We start from the raw sequence: 21,403 nt of genomic DNA, 5'->3' as shown, positions 1-21,403 counted from the left end.
TGCTCCAACTATTTCTACCAGCTATCATCACCACCACCACCATCACTACTACTACTACTACTACCACCATTACCACCACCACCACCACCACCACCACCACCACCACCACTGCCACCAGAAAAAAAAATAATGAACACAGACAAAGAGAGAAAAAAGACAAGAGGATATAATAAGGAAGAGGAAGAAGGGAGTCGGCAGGAAGGGAAGCGACAGGAAGGAAGGAAAGTTTGGCGGCACAATTTTTAGTACAGCCCGTGATAACCACAAGACAAAAGACTGTTGTTGTCGCTTCCTTTTTTTTTTTTTCTTTTTTTCTTGTTCTTTTCTCGTTATATTTTTTCTTGGATTTTGAGAGGTCACGGAGGAGGGAGGGAGGGAGGGAGGGAAGGAGAGAAGGAAGGAGGGAGAGAGGAAGAAGGTTGAGGGTCACTTTTTGTCTTGTGTATGTGTGTGTGTGTGTGTGTGTGTGTGTGTGTGTGTGTGTGTGTGTGTGTGTGCGCGTGCATTCCACGATGGACTAAATTCAGAACTGACGCACTTACAACAAATTCATCGTTCACTAAGGTTGCTTTTCCATTCTCTCTCTCTCTCTCTCTCTCTCTCTCTCTCTCTCTCTCTCTCTCTCTCTCTCTCTCTCTCTCTCTCTCTCTCTCTCTCTCTCTCTCTCTCTCTCTCTCTCTCTCTCTCTCTCTCTCTCTCTCTCTCTCTCTCTCTCTCTCTCTCTCTCTCTCTCTCATACTTTCACCTCTCCTCTCTACCGCACCACCTTACCTTTCATGCTCTCTATAGTCTCCACTCCCTTCCCTTCGCCACACGCCGCTCAGCTCTATTATGGCACCGAGTCGTGGTCTGTCGGTTTGTTTGTCTCAGTAACAGCAGCTGGTGGGCGGGATTCGGGGCCACGCCTGAGCACACGTCAACAACAAATAGGTACATCAGTGTGAGGAGGGAAACGAACAACGGCCAGCCACATAAGCGTCGATGTTGATGGTAATGATAGCTGGGTTTCTACTGTGATGCTAACTGTTCTTGTTCTTGTTCTTGCTATGAGAGTTTTTACTGCTTCTAGTCTTTTTTTTTTTTTTTTTTTGCTTTTTTTTTTTTATGCTATTAGTTTTACTGGTATTGCTACTATTGTAATAACTACTACTGTTCCTACTACTGCTACTACTATTACTACTAATGCTAATACTAATACTAATACTATACTACTTCTTCTACTTCTACTACTACTTTTACTACTTCTACTACAGTATCAACAAGAACTACTATGGTAATAATGATAATAATAATAATAATAATAATAATAATCCTCTCGGCGTGCTTGATATAATGAAAGTCGTTGTAGTAGCTCGTGATCAATTAAGCCGATAGCACAACTTGTTTTCCTTCCCTCACTCACTAATCTCCCTCGCCATCTCATTTGAGCGCATCACTGCTACATGATTCAACCTTTCGTAAATGTCATGCCTGCCTTTCCTTTCCTCTAACTTTTCCTCACGACTCGCAAGAAAAACGATGTCCAACGAGGGAACGACCACACACCGGGGACGTGCGGGCATGTGTGTGTGTGTGTGTGTGTGTGTGTGTGTGTGTGATCTTAAAGGTCTCGTCCTTCACTCAACACCGCAGAGGAAGAAAAAACTTAAGGAGGAGGATGCATAAATGGCGGAAATTGTGACAAGAGATGCTGGTTATCTGTACATGATCTGATCTCACTCCTCGCCTTTCTCGTCACTGTCTTCACTGTTTCCCTTCGTAACCTGGGAGCCACCAAACACTCCCCACTTCGCCACACATCCGGGTCACCACTGTTTACCTTCGCCAGATTTCACCAAGTACTTTTCATACCCATTTATCGATCCGTAAAGTGAATAAACATTTATGTATTGTGAGCTGCCCCTTGCGATTAGTGCTCAAGGTGGTGGTGTAAGAAGCAACAGCCGCAGTAGTAGTAGTAGTAGTAGTAGTAGTAGTAGTAGTAGTAGCAGTAGTAGTAGTAGTAGTAGGTTTCAAGTCATTTATCCCTATCCTTTGTCTAATTCTATCGGCTCGTTAAGAAGACTGACAACTGAGTGGGTCTTTTTACTTTATTTTTTTTTTTTTGCCCTTGGCCAGTCCTCCTCTTACATTAAAAAAAAAAAGTAGTAACTGTAGTAGCTTACCGACCAAATAATTCCCCAGACATGTTATTCAGAGTATAGCAAGACACAAAACGCTGCGCTCCTCAATGTTAAAGAATCACGACGAAAATACGATACATACACTTGTAATTACACACTATCCAGAAAAAAAAAGATGCATAAGAAAAGATATAGAGAAAGAAAACCAAAAATTAGCACTCGTTCCTTTCATACAAACTTTAGCGTCATAATGAAATAACACAGATAGAAGCAACGAGACGAGACGCCATACATGGTTCTCAGCTGGCCAGAAAATAAAGTACATCCTTGTGTTCCAGTCGATAAATTCCACACGAGTCAGGACTGGCGGCTATTAACACCAGAAGAGATTGTATCAACAGTCCGCGAAGGCTGTTTTGAATATTGGCTGTGGGAGGGAACAGTACAGGGAGGCGAGGGATTGGAAGAAGAGAGGGAGGGAGGTACGTGATGCGGCAGGCTGGTGGTGTAGGTGGGCGGTGGTGGTGGTGGAGGGTATAGGTGAGGCAGGAGCGACCTCGGTGAACCTGCGGATGACGGAGCTCGAGTGTGAAAGGCTTAGCTAATTGCTCCTCATTCTTTTATTTTTACTGCGTGGTGGTCCTGCTAATCTTAATGAGAGAGAGAGAGAGAGAGAGAGAGAGAGAGAGAGAGAGAGAGAGAGAGAGAGAGAGAGAGAGAGAGATTCGGATAACTTACGTGTAGTTTAAAGAAGCTTAATCCAACACTCATTATAATAGAGAAAGTTTATCAAATACCTCATGAACATGCCTGTCTTTATCAGTATTTTCTTTTCATTTTTTTTAAGAGTCACGCGTTGTGGATAATAATTCACTCGTAGAAAAAGGAATGTATGTTTTTTATCCCCCTTGAAGGCCAACGAAACAATACCAAGGCCCGCATTCAGAAACGCTTTGCTCTCTCACCAAGACTATTTTTCTAACCCACTGAAATTATTAGCTGGGTTCTCAAGAGTGTTTCTGCAATCAATAATGTAAAAATCTGGCTGGCTGTAGAACTATAAAACACCTTAAAAAAAATCGTGTAAATTTAGATAAAGTCTTTTGAAATAGTGGAGGTGAAGCACAGAAGGGTTTGAGAATTTGAGCTTAAATCTTCCTACCTTGCCAGACTCACAACTTGCATCATCTTCACTCCCACCGTGGCTTACCTGCAGAGAGAAAGAGAGAGGAATTAGTACATATCATCTTAGCATCTTGCACGGAGGACATGATTAATGGGAAGGGATGTTGCAAGGCTTAGTTCTAGGAGAAGACTGTAACACTAGTGGTGGTGTTCTATCTAAAAGCCTCGAGGTCGACTAGATCACAGCCTCTCCCACAGTCTCCTCCCTTCCTCTTCACGGGACACTCTCCCCTTTGCCTACTTGCTCTACGCTCCTAACTCCTCCTACCCCGCCCTGCTCTGCCTTCCATTCTCCCTCCTACAAACCTTAACCTTTCAACTTATACCCTTTCGCTTCTCCTTCCCTGTGGCACCATCTAGCCCCTCCTCCTTCGCCTCTCCTCCCTAAATCCTCCTCTTCCTCTTCCTTCTTCTCCTCCAGCTCCTCCTCTTCTTTCTCCTCCTCTCCTTACTTCTTCCTTCACTACACGTCTTCTTCACACGTTCATTCTGGTGAAATACTGAAGTTTCACCCGCTACAAAACATACCAAATAAATCCATAACAAGAATATGGAACGCATGTTGAAACTGAATCGTAATTCCGGCATGTGTCCCGTCGGCGTGTGGTACGGTGCGGTGCGGTGCGGTGCAGGGCTGTGCTGTGTGGTGCGGTGCGGGTCAAGAAGCTCCTAGTATGCAAGATGAATGACAGAGGCCCCACCCACGAGGCAGGTCTAAGTGGCCTGCGTAGCGTACTTTTAGCCGACTCTCTGCATCACTCAAGTAGGCCAGATGGCAATTGTCTGCTGATTCGTTCATTTTGTTTGGTGTCCTCTGGTAAAAAGATGAAGGCGAGAGATGAGTAAAAGCAGTGTGCATGTCCCTGAGAGATGGAGAGGCGGAGATAACGAGAGGCTGCGGCTGGTATGCGGGAAGAGGAGAGAGGGACGAGTCGGCATCTCGGAGACGCGGCCCGGGAGGTGGCCAAGGTAAACCGCGTCAGTGTTGTCATGCCGGACACACGCCCTGCCGCGGCCCCCTGGCCCCCGATGGAAAGCTCTTCTGCGTGTATTCCGGACACATCCCTGGCCCTTGTTCGTTCACCTTTCAGGATATTCCCCTTAAACCCTTGAATGATTATGCAGTAGTAGGTACATTAGTCCTTGTATGGCAGTGTCTCGAACTGGACTGGTAAGCTCCAGGTAGCAGTGCATAAAGGCATACCGGACGTACTTGCTCAGCGTGGCAAATATCGACGCGACAATCCGGCGTGCTTTCTGGCTCATGTAGGAGGTTACCACCAGAAAGGAATGTTTCACTTATCGCTAATCAGGTTCTGCAGTCAGCTACATATGCTTATCTATGCTGATGTATATGGTGGAATAACTACATAAAGTTAGCTAATGGTATTCTTTTTGTGCAAGAACTTTCTGGGGTGTTTACTCTCTCGCCAAGACAGTAAGATGCCAAGACGCACACTTTGTGATACTATATTCATGTAAAATATTCTACTACGTATGTTGCATTTTTATTTTAGGTTAGAGTGCTCCGAAACTTGAGGATTGAATTGACTTGTTTATATTCGGAACTGAATCTGAGGACTAGATCGTACGCCGAATGTAAAACAACGAAACTCAACATCCATTTGGAAAGAGAAGAATGGTGAGGCTTGAGTTGAGCGGCGAAGACTGGAAGACGAGATGACAGGAGAGAGTGAGTTGATGGTAGTGATCAGAAACGGAGAAAGGAAGAAGACTGTAATACGATAGAGGAGAGGAGGAGATGGAGGAGGAGGGGGAAGAGGAGGTGAATGAGGGAAGAGGAGGGAAGCTGGAACGTGGCCTCCTCTTCCTGATGGAAAAGCTGGGTGTGCGGCGACCTTATAAGGACGAGAGGTTCGTTAAGAGAGTTAGATCGTGCGTAGCTGCACTGTCGTGCCACACCTGCTCTCCCTCATCCCCCCCCCGCCGTGTTCACTGCACCACCCCCGCCACACCTGCCACACCTGCACCACCTTTCCCACACCTTGCCCACCGCAGGAACACCACCACCAACATCACTACCTCGCAGCATCCGCCACCTCACAAACTGCTGTGCCCTCTCTCCCTCCATCCATACCATTCTACTCTCCCTCCCTCATCCTTGTCACCACCACACGCCACCACGACTCTGCCTGCTCACCAATACCGACACACACACACACACACACACACACACACACACACACACACACACACACACACACACACACACACACATACACATACACCTAATTAGCAGTGAGATTCATGCTATGTTTATTTTAATGAACTTGATGAATTAAGGAAATAAGTTTTGGCGCGAATTAGAATGGTGTTGTTTACAAATAATGCTCGCTGAGACATTATAACGTCTAAGACTTTCAATCTTCGACTGAAAGGAAAGTTATTTTCATTATATCCCTGCAGTCCATTGTAGGTTGAGGGTTCAGTCAGAAGAATGGAGCATGTCAGCAGCGGCATTGTCATCCATGTGACGACATAAAGGCACCCTGTTATTTGGAGCCCAGGAAAAATTGTGACATCACAGTGGTGCGGTGGGAGGGCGGCAGGGCGGCCATGTGTGGAACTGCACCTGCTTTCAACTTTTGGCAACTTAGTCTGTTTCATGACTGCTATAGTCTTTCCTCTACAACTACAACGTGGCTGAGCTGCGGCACGTCAGACATGTTGGCGCACTTCCCGCTTCTCTGAGTCCAGTCCGTTTTGTCGCGGCGCTCTGGAATGGCTGGGCAGCCTCTCCTCAACGGACGTATCCTGCCAGCCCGGAAGGGTTTTCTCCATCCCAGCCATAATGCCGCCCGTGCTGCGGGGCGACGTAAGGCTCACTTTTGTACCGCGTTCCTCGCCACAGCCGGTCTGAGAGGCTCCTAGGGATTACCTCCCCAATACCTTCAGGACAGAAAGGCGAAGGTTTATGTCGAGGCGGCCACAAGAGGACCTTGAAGATCCTTGGCTTGAGAGAACAGGTTTGGTGCATCTGGTGATTTTTATCTTTCCTACGACCTATTCCACCGTGATCTCTGCCGCGAGGACGGGAGAAGGCCGGGAGCGGCGCCAGGCACCTGCCGTCACGATGCGGCCGGTAATGTCAGGAAATGTTTCCTGAAATTTAAGGTTAAAATGTTGTATAATTAATGAAATCACATCTCTGTTAACAAGCTTTACGAAAATCTTGTGTGTTCAGCGAGGAAAAACAGGCAGCACTGTGTACCTAATGAATGCTTATTCATAAACCGGTGGACGCGCCTGCCTCTTATGGATGCACACAAACACCTCTCACAGCTTCCCACTCCCGCACCTCAGGCATGAGGCGCGAGGGCCGGCATGATGGCACGTGGAACCTTCTACAACTACCTTGGCCAATGCGTTACGGAAAAAAATATATATATAAAAAGGTAGGTCATTGACTTTCAAAAACTTAATTTAGCCACACTGTGACACTAAAGTGAGGATGAAGTCAAAGTGACTGCCACATGTTTCATTCCAACTAACATCATGGAGCGTAACAGTGGCCCACAACCAGACCACTCACCTCGCCACTTCTTGCGTGTTCCTTTCCTCCATAGATAATGAAGAGCTTAGTGGGACGTTCCTGTCTCAAGCGGAGGTCCACACACCAACTCTTCAATGTGACGCTAACGAAGCAGTAATTATTATTCTTGAAAAAAATTGCTTTTCATTAATGAAGAGAAAATAAACATTAACAGCGACAGGTATCGCTAGCACGAGGTTCAGACTAACAGCTATCCATCAATTGCAAACCAAGACTTGCGGTGCTGCAGCGCTGGCTGGGCGAGGCAACGCAGCCAGGCACCCTTTCTTCAAGCCACGAGAGGTCCTGCCAATGGTGGAGGAGAGAGTTGAGAGATTAGTGTTTGGGTGCCTCGCGGGCGGATCCAAGATGATCCGCGTGCCTTCCCCTCCTACGGCTTGTGCTCCCTGCTCTCCCCCGTGGGTTGAGCAGTAGCTGGAGGGTAAAGGAAGTGTGCGGGAAAAAGATCCCATATGGTCTTGACGCAGCCACAAAATGGTGCGCTTTTTACCACCGCTGCGCTGCTGTCATTACACAGGACAGTGACAAAGGTGTGTCGGGGATCCAGAACACAGTCGCGCGTTGTCAGCCGCAACAACCTTCCGCACGTCGCCACCTCACCGTGGCCTTTCCACAGCCTCATTTTTTATGGTTTCCGGCATGAATTATGTAGAGGCCGTGGTCTCCCTCTCACACCTTAGCACAGCCACCACAATAGACCTACTGTTTCTATTTCCATAATTTGGTGCGCACGCTCGGACGCGGCGTCAAATTCCATGTTACCTGCCTCCTCAGGTGTTGCGTGACTCAAGGAAGTACAAGAATCAGCACGTCCATCACCTTTGAGCTTGGTGTTTAGTAACTCTGCAACATCATTCTTTACAGCTGACGTCTGTGCAGTATATGATTGCTTTTTCTCTGGCTCTTTATCAACAATGCCAGAAATAAACTATCAGGATTTGGAACATTCATCTCTATTTACACTCTTATTCGTTTTCTCGTTTGTTCCAATCACCACCGTGGCTCGCCACACTGCGCTGTGGTGCTCTGCCTTGAGGGACAGTAGCACAAGATAAGTAAAGGTAACTCCAAAACAATATCAGTCGCATAATCTCACATCTTAACCATAAATCTTTCCAGAATGTCACAATTACTTACATACCACTGAAGAAAAGCTATGCACTCATTCAGGAGAGTCATTGCATCCTGGTTGAAATAGTTATGTTGAAAGTTTGCTTGTTATTTTTACCTCTTCTTTTCTTTTCTTTTTTCTCTTTTATGTGTGTATGGAAAAGCATTGGTATTGTTTTTTTTTTTCTTTAAGCAAGAAGTACGTGCCGATAACAGAAGTTCTGGTAGAAAGTTCGTCGATTCTTATTGCAACCAATGAATGGACTCCCAATATGAGGTCACCACTTGGGCCTCGCCAGAGTAAAATGTTACGTTCCATCTGTTGCTCACTAGAGAAGAAAACAAGTTTGGGGGAAGGGTGCATTAATTATCATCTCCTAATGTCATGCAACCTGCTTCGCGCAACCAATGATCCGCTAGAATGCCCCATGCAAAGGACGTCCCGGGAGGATGTTGGCCAGACCTGAGAGAAAAGAGACAAGAGAAGAGAAGCCTTGCAGGATTCTTGGCGAGAAAGTTTCCCGCGCAGCCGCAGCACCGCGCCCACTGCCACCCGACCTCACCGACGCACGGCATACGCCATGCCAGCACATAAGAACTGCTGCATGACACCCGCTTCACTAAATAATGCGTTATCCGAAACTTTGTAGTGTATTATCCATATCACTTTAAACTTTGATAAAAATAAAGCAGAAGATGAAGTGCAACAGCTGCCTGGAGAAAGTTTTAGAGTGGCGGTGTGAAGGACAGGGTGAATCTCGACTACACCACAACTCTCACACGAAGAAACTCGTCTCGACTTTAGCCTCGAGTCTGAATGGGTGCCCCGGCCGGAACAAGACCTGCCCTGGGAACTCTCCTCTACTTTTTCCCATGGTGTAAGCGGGTAACACTGGCGTAATCACACACTCCTATGGGATGCGTCGCCGTTCAGTTACGGAGACACGCCGTTTTCGCCGCGACACGCACACAAAGCCAAGTAACCCAGTTTAACCCAGCAACAGTAGAAATTAAAACTGCATTGTCAACGCCACTGTGAACAACTCATTGCTCACATCCGCCCCGGTAGTTGTAGCAGTATTACTTATTCACCTATTCAAGGAAGTACCAACAATATTCCTTAACGTGCTTCATATTTCATGGCAGGGCAAGGATAAACTTCATTTATGACCGCTAGTTACGGCAGAAAAGGTAAGGTCGTTAAGCGATTATAAGTGAGAGCTTGTCTTGTCCACGTGTCGGCTGGCATGTGTTGGTGGTGGTGGTCGTGGTGGTGGCGAGCAATGCGGGGGGGCGGGGCGGTGGCCAGCAGGCGTCAGGCTTGGCCAGGCGGGAGCTCTTCAGATGTTCAAGGCTGCGTGGCGAAGTTAGAAAGCGGTTTATGGTCGGTGGCACAGATCTTCTTGCGTGTCATTCAAATATTTATGATTAGGCTTCTTGTGACGGAGGAAGAGTAGAAGAGTGAACCCACTTCCGCCTTCACTGATCACAGTGCCACATGGCTACGCGCTGATGTATTCCAAGATCCATATTAGTCAATGAATATTTCATTAATCAAAGTGTACGATAACAGGAAATAAATTGTAGTATTTTTATCTTTGGAAGGCTAATGCATATTTTTGGCGGCGTGGCAGTTGGTTAATTTGAAGGTCGAAGCTACCGGCAGTATTTCTTTCAACTTCGGCGATGCAGTCAGAGATAATAGGAAGCGTGTCAGTGATTTAATGCCAGTTAGGGATAAACGAAAAGGGGAGAAAAACACTGAACTGGCAGCTGCTGTCGGGACCTGAACTTTGGTTGTAAGGATCACCCGATCACGACCCTGACCACAACACAGCCGCCTCCCCACGTCGAGCACACCACCGACCCATCACGAATCAAACGGAAAAACAACGATACGAATCAAACAATAACAACAAAATACTTCTAAAACAATTGAAAACCTACAAAAAGACATGATCATGCTACCAGTGATTAGAACAAAAAAATCATCAAGCCACATCCTCTCAGGCACCGACATTAGCACAGACCACTACAGATTAACGCAGCCAGCAGAGCAAACAGTCAATCGCGCGGAGCTCTTTTAGACCTCCTGTGTGTCACGCGTGGAGGCATCAGTGCTTGTGGTCCCTCGTGCGTGGTTCTGGCCGAGAATGAATGACCCAGAGCACCACTTGACTTTCACACGACTCAGCTTCCACAAACCTTCGAATCTCCATCAGCTTTATGACACACCGTTCAGCCTCCCTCACCGTTACAACACACATCCGAGCTAGTAAACCTACAGACACATCCCTCCGTCCACAGCGTCGTCTGCCCACACCACACACTATCACTGACCATCCTCATAAACTAACCCATTCCCCGGCCATTACCTTCTTTATAACCCCCTCAGTAGCTCCCACTAGCACGGTAGCACACTGACCTCAGCCATCACTACTTCCTCTATAATGTCTACTCATAGCATACGGTCTTCTCTTCCTCTCATAGTGTTCAGCAAGCTCACAATATCAACCCTCATCAGACTCGCCTCCACTACCATAATATCGCAACACTTCCTCACTCCCTTACACTCATTCTTTACACGCACTGAAGCGCTAGCCTCTGCATCACAGTAATTCTCAAGAACAGGCCACTTCATCACCCAGTACAGACGTGGCCATAAGCTACATCATTACCACATTAATACACACACACACACACACACACACACACACACACACACACACACACACACACACACACACACACACACACACACACAGGAACAGAGCAAATATTTAAAAGTCATGATGCTCCTCCGTCTTGTTTCCCTTTAACACAAATACCACCACGAGAGCCCAGAACGTGACGCCTCAGCACTACCACCATGAAGCAACTATTTATATTTTCCACAGTGTTTTCTCACCTGAGTAATGAGCGCATCACGTCAACGCCACCGTAAAAAAAATATTAAACTTTCATGTTAAAGACACCAGGCAGCATGCGGTCAGTTCTCCTTCTCCTACTCTTACTCCTCCTCCTCCTCCTCCTCCTCCTCCTCCTCCTCCTCCTCCTCCTCCTCCTCCTCCTCCTCCTCCTCCTCCTCCTCCATCGCCTGACGGGTCATGGCCGCGGGATAATGATAGACAGCGTGGGCATCTCATCATTCGTCTTTACAAATCTAATGCATTACATCCCCCTCCTCTCAGGTGTGCGTGAGGATCACCAGTCATTACACGCAGACAGGTGAACGTATACTTTATGTTTATCATTAACTATGTTTTCTGGAGTATGAAATGTATGTAATTGTTGTTGTTTTTTTTTTTTTTTTTTTTTTGTAATATTTCGTTATATTAGCCACGCCGTGCGCTGTCATGTGCACGTATGTTTCAGTGAGCCTTTTCTTCTCTCCTCCACTGCCTGCCGTAATGTTCCCTTGCATCATCACTAACATGGATTCCTTGCGTGGTTGCGTTTTTTTTTTCTGCCTCTATTTTACAAGGTTCATGTCGGCCACGTCGTGAGATACACTGGGTTTCAATGAGCTTTACCCTTCACTTCATCATCATTATTATACTCTTGTCACTTTTTTTCTTCCAGTTCTTTGCTCGCTCCACTCATTAATGACTGGGGCGTCAGAGCCATGACGTCCAAACCCACACACTCTCAAGGAGATGAAAAAAACTTGTACGTGATTTCCCGGCGTTAAGGTTGACTCGTGGACCGACACGGAGAGCAGCACTTGGCACAGCACCGAGGCGAGGCAAACACGGCGGCCTTTCACTACCCACGACGGCCGCTTGGGGTTTGAGGAGCTCACTTTGACAAGAAAAATGGTATGGCTTTCACTTACACATTTAATGGAATTCCTGTCTTGCTCGTGCTGAAAACGGAAACAGAGAGTCGGCAGACCATGATGAGTAGCACAATTTCCCTCCTCGTCTTTCCGCGTGGCCACAACAATAATATTGCGAATGACGTTATCATTCTATTACACCTTTGTGTCACGTTTGTTCGTGTCAGGACGTCCGCTTACCTCAGGGACGCTACACTATCTAATCCCCGTAATTACCACCACTTTGTCCTCCCTCCTTCACCTCCTCGCTTCTTCCTCCTGCACCTTGCGTTTAATTAAGGCATTGCGTCATCTTCCTAAGTCTACACACTGCATCCTTTCTCTCTAGAACCATTTTTTTAGCAGTACTTTCGACATACTAGAGGTAACACGTGTCTGGAGAAAGAATGCAGTTGAAGGCATATGGTGGAGCAAGAATACGTGAGCAGGATGCACAGATAATGTTCAGAGCTGCGTCACGTCTCCATCACAGCCAGGTGTCAGGAAAAATTGCAGAATTGAGGGACGTCCAGGGAGCGCCGTCTGCAGTGCGAGGGCTGGGAAAGTGTGGCTGTGAGGTGGAACAAGACGCAAGATGTTTGGGTGTTTTGGAGAGAGAGAGAGAGAGAGAGAGAGAGAGAGAGAGAGAGAGAGAGAGAGAGAGAGAGAGAGAGAGAGAGAGAGAGAGAGAGAGAGAGAGAGAGAGAGAGAGAGAGAGAGAGAGAGAGAGAGAGACGCAACCAACACCCAAACAAAACACGTTGAACCATCCACACACACACACACACACACACACACACACACACACACACACACACACACACACACACACACACACACACACAGAAGAAAAACCAACTAGCTTTCTATGTTGCTCACTTAGACCCTGAAGACTCACTGCCCATTGATTTTTGGGTAATGGGCAGCTGCAGGTCTGGTATTCGTGATGTGCCTATGAGATCTTTGTAATACCCTGCCACCACAGTGCCCGCGCCTCGACTTTTCCATCACGCAGCCTCCGTGTTAACCTTCATGAGTATTGGAGTATCGCGAGCAGTTTTGTGTTGCTTTTGTTTACTTTCCCCGAATAAAACAAGCGTGAACGGCGAAGGAATGCAGTGAGTCTTCCTTTTTCTGTTCGATTGTAGTGCCATTCAGTGCCTTAACCCTCATGAGCGGTGGAGGATTGAGAGCGGTTTAAGAGTATTGTTAGTTTTGTTTACTTTCCCCAAATTAAACAGTCAGCAGCAGCAAGTGTCCGTCCGTCTGCTCACTCCTCGGTTCTGCTTCGCTTCACCATTTCTCTCTGTCTGGGAGGGAGTCTTGATGTTGTCGGAATGTTCTGTCAGTCACCAGGATGCAGCAAATTTATGTTGATTATGAACTCTTGATCTACGGCTTGATTTCATTTCTCTTTTACTCTTTTTTTTTTTTTTTTTTTTTTTTTTTTTTTTTTTTTTTTTTTGCGAGTTTCTTGGGCGTGTTTCTTTGTAGTTATAACCAAAAATGTGTAGCTTTATTTACCTATTTACATATTTATTTATATATTTACTCATCTATCTATTTCTTCATTTCTTTATTTCTTTATTTTTGTGTGTGTTTGATGGGGTTTTAATTGTAATAGTAACGATTGCAAGGTTTCAGCGGAACTCAGTAAAATTAAATTGTTTCCTGGTTCTCATTTGTACGTGAAACAAATGTGGCTTATATAAGTGGAGAAAAATTGCACTTCATTACATCGATACTAAAACAATCTGGCATTCCGGTAATCATTAATTATTTTATTTTGTAACAAGTATTTTTATCTTGCCAGACTGCTTCATTATTTTATCACGAGTTTCCTTCCAGCAGGCAGGAAAGCGAGGCTGCGCGATCAGACGCAGGAATGTAAAATGATTCAAAATAGTGCTATAATGGAGCTGTTGTGGTTGTGTATTAAGGAGAAAACATCTGTTTGTGGAAGCCTGCCGGAACGCCCTGTGTTTACGACTTATTAGGGCGTGAACGATGCCTCTGGAAGACGATCCCTCCCGCGTCATGTGTGTTGATGGCGAGGACTCGTGGCGAAGTGTGGCCGACATCTGTTGAAAAGTGTAGCCGAGTACAGGACCTTCCTCCCACTTTCTCGCCTCTCTCCTTTTTGGTATGTCAGTGCGTCACGAACCTCAACGTTTCCCTTTCCCATCACTCCGGTAACACAGAATTTTACTTGTCATGTACGGTAGTAACGTCCTTCGCCCACTCATCCACTTCACCGGTTCCTCCGCCACCTACGTAACTTCAGTGCCTTATACAAGACACAAAGAGGAAAGCACCGTCACGTTCGGATGTCGCTCCTATGCAGGCTCAAAGTGTTGCCCTGATCTCAGGCAGATCTGTGCAGTATTCGTTCATCATATTACATTTTATGTGCATTAGATGAAATCCAGCTTTCGGCAGGCGCCCTGTTTGAATGAAGAGAAGAGGTATGGAAGCCAGGTTATCAATGAATCAATTACTAGTGCTTAGAAGAGAAAGTGTATTCTTTCGTTCAATATTGTTTATAGATTAAAGAGAAAAGCATCGGGATGTTACATCTGAAGGCGTCTTGCAAAACTCAACCCGTCCCTGAGTTTGAAAGGTAATACCACGGGGCGGAGGAGGGGAAAAAGTGGCGGTGGGCCGTGCAAGTAGTTAGGCTTCGCCTAGCCCCAGGGCGTGTTGGGGCGGCAAAGGCCCTGCACGCCCGTCAAGGACGAACAGCTAGCCAAGGCCTCTCCACCTCCCATCCTTTATTGAGGAAAGGATCGTCATTCGCTTCGACGTAATTATTACATACCCATCAAAGTCTTGATAACTTAGAAATTATATAATTGCCACAATCATGCAATCATGCCATTCAGGAAACCCAAGTGCCTTCCAGGAAGTAAATTTACGCAGTGCTGCACAGTGAGTTTCTTCCTGTCAAGTCTTTGCTCTGCAAAGATGCCAAGTTAAGTAATACTTAAAACTCCCCTGCGGCAGGCTTCTCCTCAGCTGGTGGAGGCTGCGAGGCGCTAGCCACTACCCAGGAAACCACGCCAGCCAAGGCCATCCTCGCGGTTTTTGCTGCCCCCTCCATGGTCAGTTCTAATCCAGACGTAGAGGAACAGTACATACGTGAAACATACATCACGATGTTGTAAGCAATGCAACAGCCAGTAAGAAGAGTAATCATCAAATATCTATCCCTAAGACAGCGTGCTTTGTCAGGATTCGTCAGGCGTGTGTCGTTGCATCTCGAAATCTTGAAGGGCAGTGTTTGTGCCACGACCAGGTACAGCTCAGTGCCTTATTAGTGTACAGGTCACCTTCCCGCCAATGTCACTCTCGCACTTCAGGAACACAGGCCTCACAGCAAAATGGGTGAAATAATACAAAATTGTTAGCTTAGTAACAGTAAGACATTTTTTTCAATTTTGTTGCTATTCCGTTAATGAGACAACACAAAAAGCAGACGGTACGGAAATGTATATCCCCTTCTGGCTGGCAGCTGCCTGATGGACAGGAATGGTGCGGGTTGGGCGGATGCGGCACTCAGGCAGCGGTGACTGCTCTAGTACAGACAAACAGCCATAAAGTAGCGTCTACGACTCTACGTGCTGCAAAGGCATTCCTAAAAACACTGTGACACGAGTAACGGCAGTAGGCCCGCTAACCCTCATCACCAGTCCTCCTTCACCACCCGCCACACTTTATACTGCGTAATAACTGCCATCCACGAGTAAAGAGAGACATAAAACAATGCTTCATGATTCTTTTTTCACTGAAGCTGTACAGTTCCTTCTCTCCTTGACTCTCACCATTCCTCAACCTTATCCAAACTATCAACAAATTGGCATTGCTTTCTTTTACATAATATCTAGATTCTAGAGTATTGCATGTGACAAAAGCTCAGTCAGTCAACGTAGCGTCATCCGGTATAAAGGGTTGAGAGAGGAAACATCGTGGACAGGAAAATCATTAGTTCAACTCGTGTTCATCCGGCAGACCTCCGTTGTGGGAATGGTCTACTGCCTCCAGCGTGGCGGCCCAGCTGGTAGAGCAAGGGTTGGTGCTGGTGACGGGCATAGCAAGGCTGTTTTATTCTTAGTCTGTGATTGAAGGTTGCATGATGGTATGAATATGTGATTGTAGTGATGGTCGCCTCTGCCCTGTGTGTGTGTGTGTGTGTGTGTGTGTCTGAGTAAGTTAGTAGACCCATTAGTTATCCTTTCATGAAGGGCGTTGTCACATCAATAAACATCAAATTCCAACACCATCCTGTTCAACTCCTCCCTTCACAGAATCATCCCTGCACGAAGAGAACAAAGGAAATGACAGAAGACAATAAACAAATAACGAAAGACAAGGAAAGCTAAGTAGGTTTGTTTATTTTTTCTGAGACGCATTAAGAAAGTCGCAGTAATAATTGTTTTCCTTTTAGTTAGACTCAATGTAACTTAAAGGACAAAAATACGCGTAATGATTTTAGATATAGTGAAGTGATGTATGTTTCGCTAAGTTGAATCTCTCTGCATAGCTTAGCCAGAACCTTTAAAAATACTTCTTTACCTCCTAATAAAAAGTGAATAACGGAGCATGAAGGCGAGTGGTCACAACGCTGGCACGCTCCTGTTCCTCTCAAGTATTCAACCTCAAAAAATCACGTACCGGAAGCAAGAGACGCGGTGAACTCATCGTAGCAAGGCAAGGGAAGCAAAGGAGACGGTTGAGGAAAGGAGACACCAGAGTATTACCTCGAGAATTCTGTAGGAATGTGACCATTATGACGCGCCACGCGGCACCTCTACACGGCGCCGACCAGCGGGCAGCGGCGGAGTCAGGGTGTTAACGGTTCGTCGCCATGTACTCGTCGTAACGTATCCCACCTGCACCTCCGCGAATTATTATTATCGAGGGAGCAGAGGTTGTGGGAGGTGGGGGAAGGAATGTGCTGGGTGACAGGTATGAGGGTGGGGTGGAAGTAGCATGTAACGGATTGGTGTGCAGAGTACGATAATGTAAGAACAATTTGAGGAATAACATATAAGGAAGCAACCTGAGATGAAGATGTAATGAAAAGAAATAAGATGCTATGCAATGTGTTGAGGAGTAGATTAGGGTGTGAGGCAGGAGAGAGGGAAGGAGGCTGTGGGTGAGCTGAATCTACAGCGTTACGGTAGAGTAAAAGAGCAAGACTTTTGGTCCACATAACAGTCTAGGCAAACGTTCTTTTGCTTCAACTTACATGCACCATTGTCCATTAAATGTTCTAAATTTTTCTTATTCGAATAGTTTATACTCAATTTGTATCTGGACAACTTATCCATCTCGCTCTTTAATATATATATATATATATATATATATATATATATATATATATATATATATATATATATATATATATATATATATATATATATATATATATATATATATATATATATATATATAAAGAAGAAATATATATCGCAAAAAAAGAAAACAGGATCTAATGAATTTTTTTTCCTATCTGATGGCCCGAAGTGCTGAGTATGTTGATACTATCTCCTTCATCAGTCCCTGTCATCCATCACGTCGCCCGCACGCTCTCTCTGTTGAAATCATTGTAAGCTTAAAATAATCTCCTTTATTTCCTAAGGAGGCTTGGGAACACGCCAGCGACCCTGAGGTCTTGCTACCTTCTTTACCAAACTGCTGCTATAGTGTGTGTGTGTGTGTGTGTGTGTGTGTGTGTGTGTGTGTGTTTGCAAGAGACAATAGACGGGAGCCTGTATCATTTTAATGGAGTATAGCAAAGACTAACTAACACTTCATATTGACGATTAATGACGAAGACCCCACTCCAGCTGTGGCATTACAAGCAATACGTTTGCTCCTTGCTGCTCTTTGGTACCAAACATGTAACTTGCTGTCAACCAGACTGGTTGTCAAAGTCCGGCTAAGAGTGTGAATTGGACGCGAGTTAGAGCAGCCTGGTCTTGCTTGTGTCTTCACCGCTGGGTAAGGCTGCAATACGAGTACACGCTTTTATCGACGTCGCTTCTCTTTCCATTTCCTGGAGAAGAGAAACCTCGAAGCCACACCCGTCTGGTGATCCGGAAAAAAAAAAAAACATGGCAAAAAAAATCAACCAATCTATGAGGTCAATCCTTCACAGAGGAAATAATGTGCTTGTTCTCACACTCTTGTCTTTATTCCTTAACTTTTTTTTCTTCTTTTGTAGTCACAGGCGATAAAGATCGAAGGAGTGAAAGTTGATCCGATCTGAAGAAGAAAACTTTTAGTCTGAATATTGAACATGCACATTGCACACACACTATTTTTTCAATCTGATGCAATCGTGTTATTGACTATCGGTGCTGATTGTGTTTTAAGTCAACGGGCAACAGTTCCCTGCTCGTCCCATGCAGCACACCTGGCACTGGGCTAGCCAAACTATAACGAGCAGCTGTTCATGTACCGTGGTGGTAGTATTACAGTGAACTACGAGAGAGAGAGAGAGAGAGAGAGAGAGAGAGAGAGAGAGAGAGAGAGAGAGAGAAATGCACTAAAAAACACACACACAGACACACACATAACGTGACCAGACCGAATACTAGACAAAGAGGCTGAACACAAGACGATAGCAAGGATTACGTAAAGTTAGTGACCAAGTGACATTCATAAACGTGGCAAGGAGTGTGTGTGTGTGTGTGTGTGTGTGTGTGTGTGTGTGTGTGTGTGTGTGTGTGAAGCGGAGTCCTGTGGGTGGGGCAGTGGTTGGGCGGGACGAAGGGTGAAACAGGATGTAGGGATGGGGCGTGGGCGGGATGGGTGAGGCTGGGTAGGTCGAGGATAAGCTTAGGTTTTGAACTGTAAGGACATGGGGAAGTGGATGGTGATTTTTGAGTTTGCTTTAATGATTAGGTGGTTACGTGGCTGTCCTTCATAATGCACTACTGTCTTGAGTTTGTTTTTCTTTCTTTCTTTCACGTGTATTCTTTCATATAACACACACACACACACACACACACACACACACACACACACACACACACACACACACACACACACACACACACACACACACACACACACACACACACACACACACATTTTTATTAACCACCACCACTATCACACCACAACCAGATCACTACACCATCAGGGTCACAATGTAATAAACAACATCATCTGCCACCACCACCACCACCACCACCACCACCACCACCACCACCACCACCACCAATACATTCACCACAGCCTCCTGCAACACATTCCATCCATTCAACCAACCACTGCCAACAACAATAACACTTCTACCACAATTTACTAGAACAACACCAGAAGCACATGTGAGCACACCACCACCACCACCACCACCACATTATGACATTAGCCCATCATCGGAATCTCAGAATAGGTACCATTACTAAGCACCAAATCATACTGTCTCCTCCACCACCACCACCATCACCACTACCAATGTCCTAAGGTTTCTTTTTTTGGAGGCCATTGCCACAGTCACCGTCTCAGTAAGGGTTACAATCCCCTCTCCAGCCACAGGGAAGACGCTCGTATTATTCTCCTTGGCCGCCAGAGGATCATTATTGTTTTGATTACTTGGAATCCGGAACCACACACACACACACACACACACACACACACACACACACACACACACACACACACACACACACACACACACACACACACACACACACACGGAGAAAGAGAGAGAGAGAGAGAGAGCAGTGATAATTCAGTAGTAGTGCTTACAAAAACAGTACTGAGCTGCATATGTGTATTAATACCACACCACAGGCTAGACAGTCAACATCACATCACTACCTTGAGAATCACAAACACAGACCTCACTCCTGACCACGACTGCTAATTTGCCTCAAGGAATCACCAGGACTTGAAGCAGCTGATAATAAATACACGTGAAGTACTATAGAGACGTGCATTCCTACACAGATTACACACACACACACATACACACACACACACTATACATACCTTCTATGTATATCAGCTCACACACACGCACACACAGACGCACACAAACAGTAGGAGCATACCATATTAAGACAACGCATTACCCATCAGCCTACCGGAGCTTCAGCATAAGACTCTGCAAGCCTCCCAACACAATCCCAGAGTCCCGTCAGGTGCGCAGCTTGTCCTTGGCAGTGGCGCGACGTGCTGAGGCCTGACCCCTGGATGTACGTGCATTAGTATCCCCGTACGCCGCTGGTCATGAAGACTTAGTGGGCTTAGTAATTAATGAAGATGCATGCTGGAATGTGTGTGTGTGTGTGTGTGTGTGTGTTGTCAGGTTGTTTTATGTTCATACTGTAAATATAACTTGCTGTTCAATTTTGCTGTAATGTTATAGTTGGTGTTCTTTGGTCCGTATTCAGAAACGCTTTGTTCTCTCACCACGACTATTTTCCCAAGGCCATAGAGATGATTAGCGAGGTTTTCAAGAGTGTTTCTCCACTTAATAGTATAGAAATCTTGTCACTCTGTCTCTAGAATAGTAACATCTTTAAAAACTCGTATAAACTTAAGTAAAGCCTTTTGAATTAGTGGAAGGGAAGCATAGAAGTGTTTGAGAATATGAGGTTTATGAGTAGCGGTGATGGCAGCGGTTATGGATGTCTGTGTTGCTCATAATGTTGCTTGGTTGGCCGGGTGACTGGTGACTGGTCGGTGAAGTAATCATGTGTAGTGTTGACTTGACGGTGTTGATGAAATGTTAACGAGATGGGTTTGATAGCTGTCGTGAGGATGGTACTGCAAGTGGTGGTGGTGATGGTGGTGGGGATGTCAATACTACTACATACAAAGGAGGGAAGGAGAGAGGAAGAGGAGTGTGTGTCCCATGAAAAGTACGAATCAGTTAGTTCTGGCAATTTTTCGTTTTCTTTCCTCGTGTTTTCTTTTCTCTTTCCTCCTCCTCCTCCTCCTCCTCCTCCTCCTCCTCCTCCTCCTCCTCCTCTTCTACCACCACCACCTCTCGTCCTTGACAACAATGAAAGCGGCAATTTTCACTAGTTTCAAAGGCGTGTATCCTCCACTCGTTACTTACCGTGACCTTCCCTCTAGGACGACACATCCGCCTCCTATCACACCCTCATCTCATGCTCCCTCCCTGTGATCGCCTTGGAATCCTTGTCTCGCTCTCATCCTTAACGTGAAATAACTTAATTTTCTATAGGTTACTGCCTTTTTTATTTTATTTATTGAAGAAAGTTAATAAGTCCTTTTCTTTGTCATTACCAGAACACAAAAGCAGGAGAGGCGGCAGCTGCCCAAAGACAAGAAAACAGTCTTCCGGGCAACGTCCAGCAGCCAGACACTCCCCGCTGTCCCGCCGGTAAGTGAACATGGCAAGACCGGGAGAAAAATCGCTGGTCTTGTCTTGTTTTGTCTCGCTGTCGGGAGTTGTGGCAGCCGCTCGCGATTCACAGATTTGTTAGATTGGTGATTATGCAGCGATGAAGAGGAGTTGTGTTTTGAATGGGGTCTCTCAGGATTGTTAATGTGCCGCCGTACCATTGTGTTGTTTGTAATGGAATGAAATAAGCAGACAGAAATCTCGAG

At 45.8% G+C, this 21,403-nt stretch overlaps 2 protein-coding genes across 3 annotated transcripts in view; one reads left to right on the top strand and one right to left on the bottom strand.

The window, feature by feature from the left end:
• The window catches only part of LOC123503973, an 82,982-nt gene that overhangs the window by 25,821 nt on the left and 35,758 nt on the right, over positions 1 to 21,403 (bottom strand). The window lies entirely within an intron of this gene.
• Positions 20,439 to 21,403, top strand: part of LOC123504067 — a 43,704-nt gene continuing 42,739 nt past the window's right edge. The window contains exons 1-2 of the mRNA XM_045254338.1: positions 20,439 to 20,491; positions 21,083 to 21,176. Coding sequence (XP_045110273.1) covers positions 20,439 to 20,491; positions 21,083 to 21,176 — 147 coding nt within the window. The remainder of the gene's footprint in view (positions 20,492 to 21,082; positions 21,177 to 21,403) is intronic.

This window comes from Portunus trituberculatus, chromosome 15, assembly GCF_017591435.1.
Source record: "Portunus trituberculatus isolate SZX2019 chromosome 15, ASM1759143v1, whole genome shotgun sequence".
Lineage (NCBI taxonomy): Eukaryota > Metazoa > Arthropoda > Malacostraca > Decapoda > Portunidae > Portunus > Portunus trituberculatus.
The sequence above is the reverse complement of the archived record's forward strand: the minus strand, read 5'-3'. Positions and strand labels throughout refer to the sequence as shown.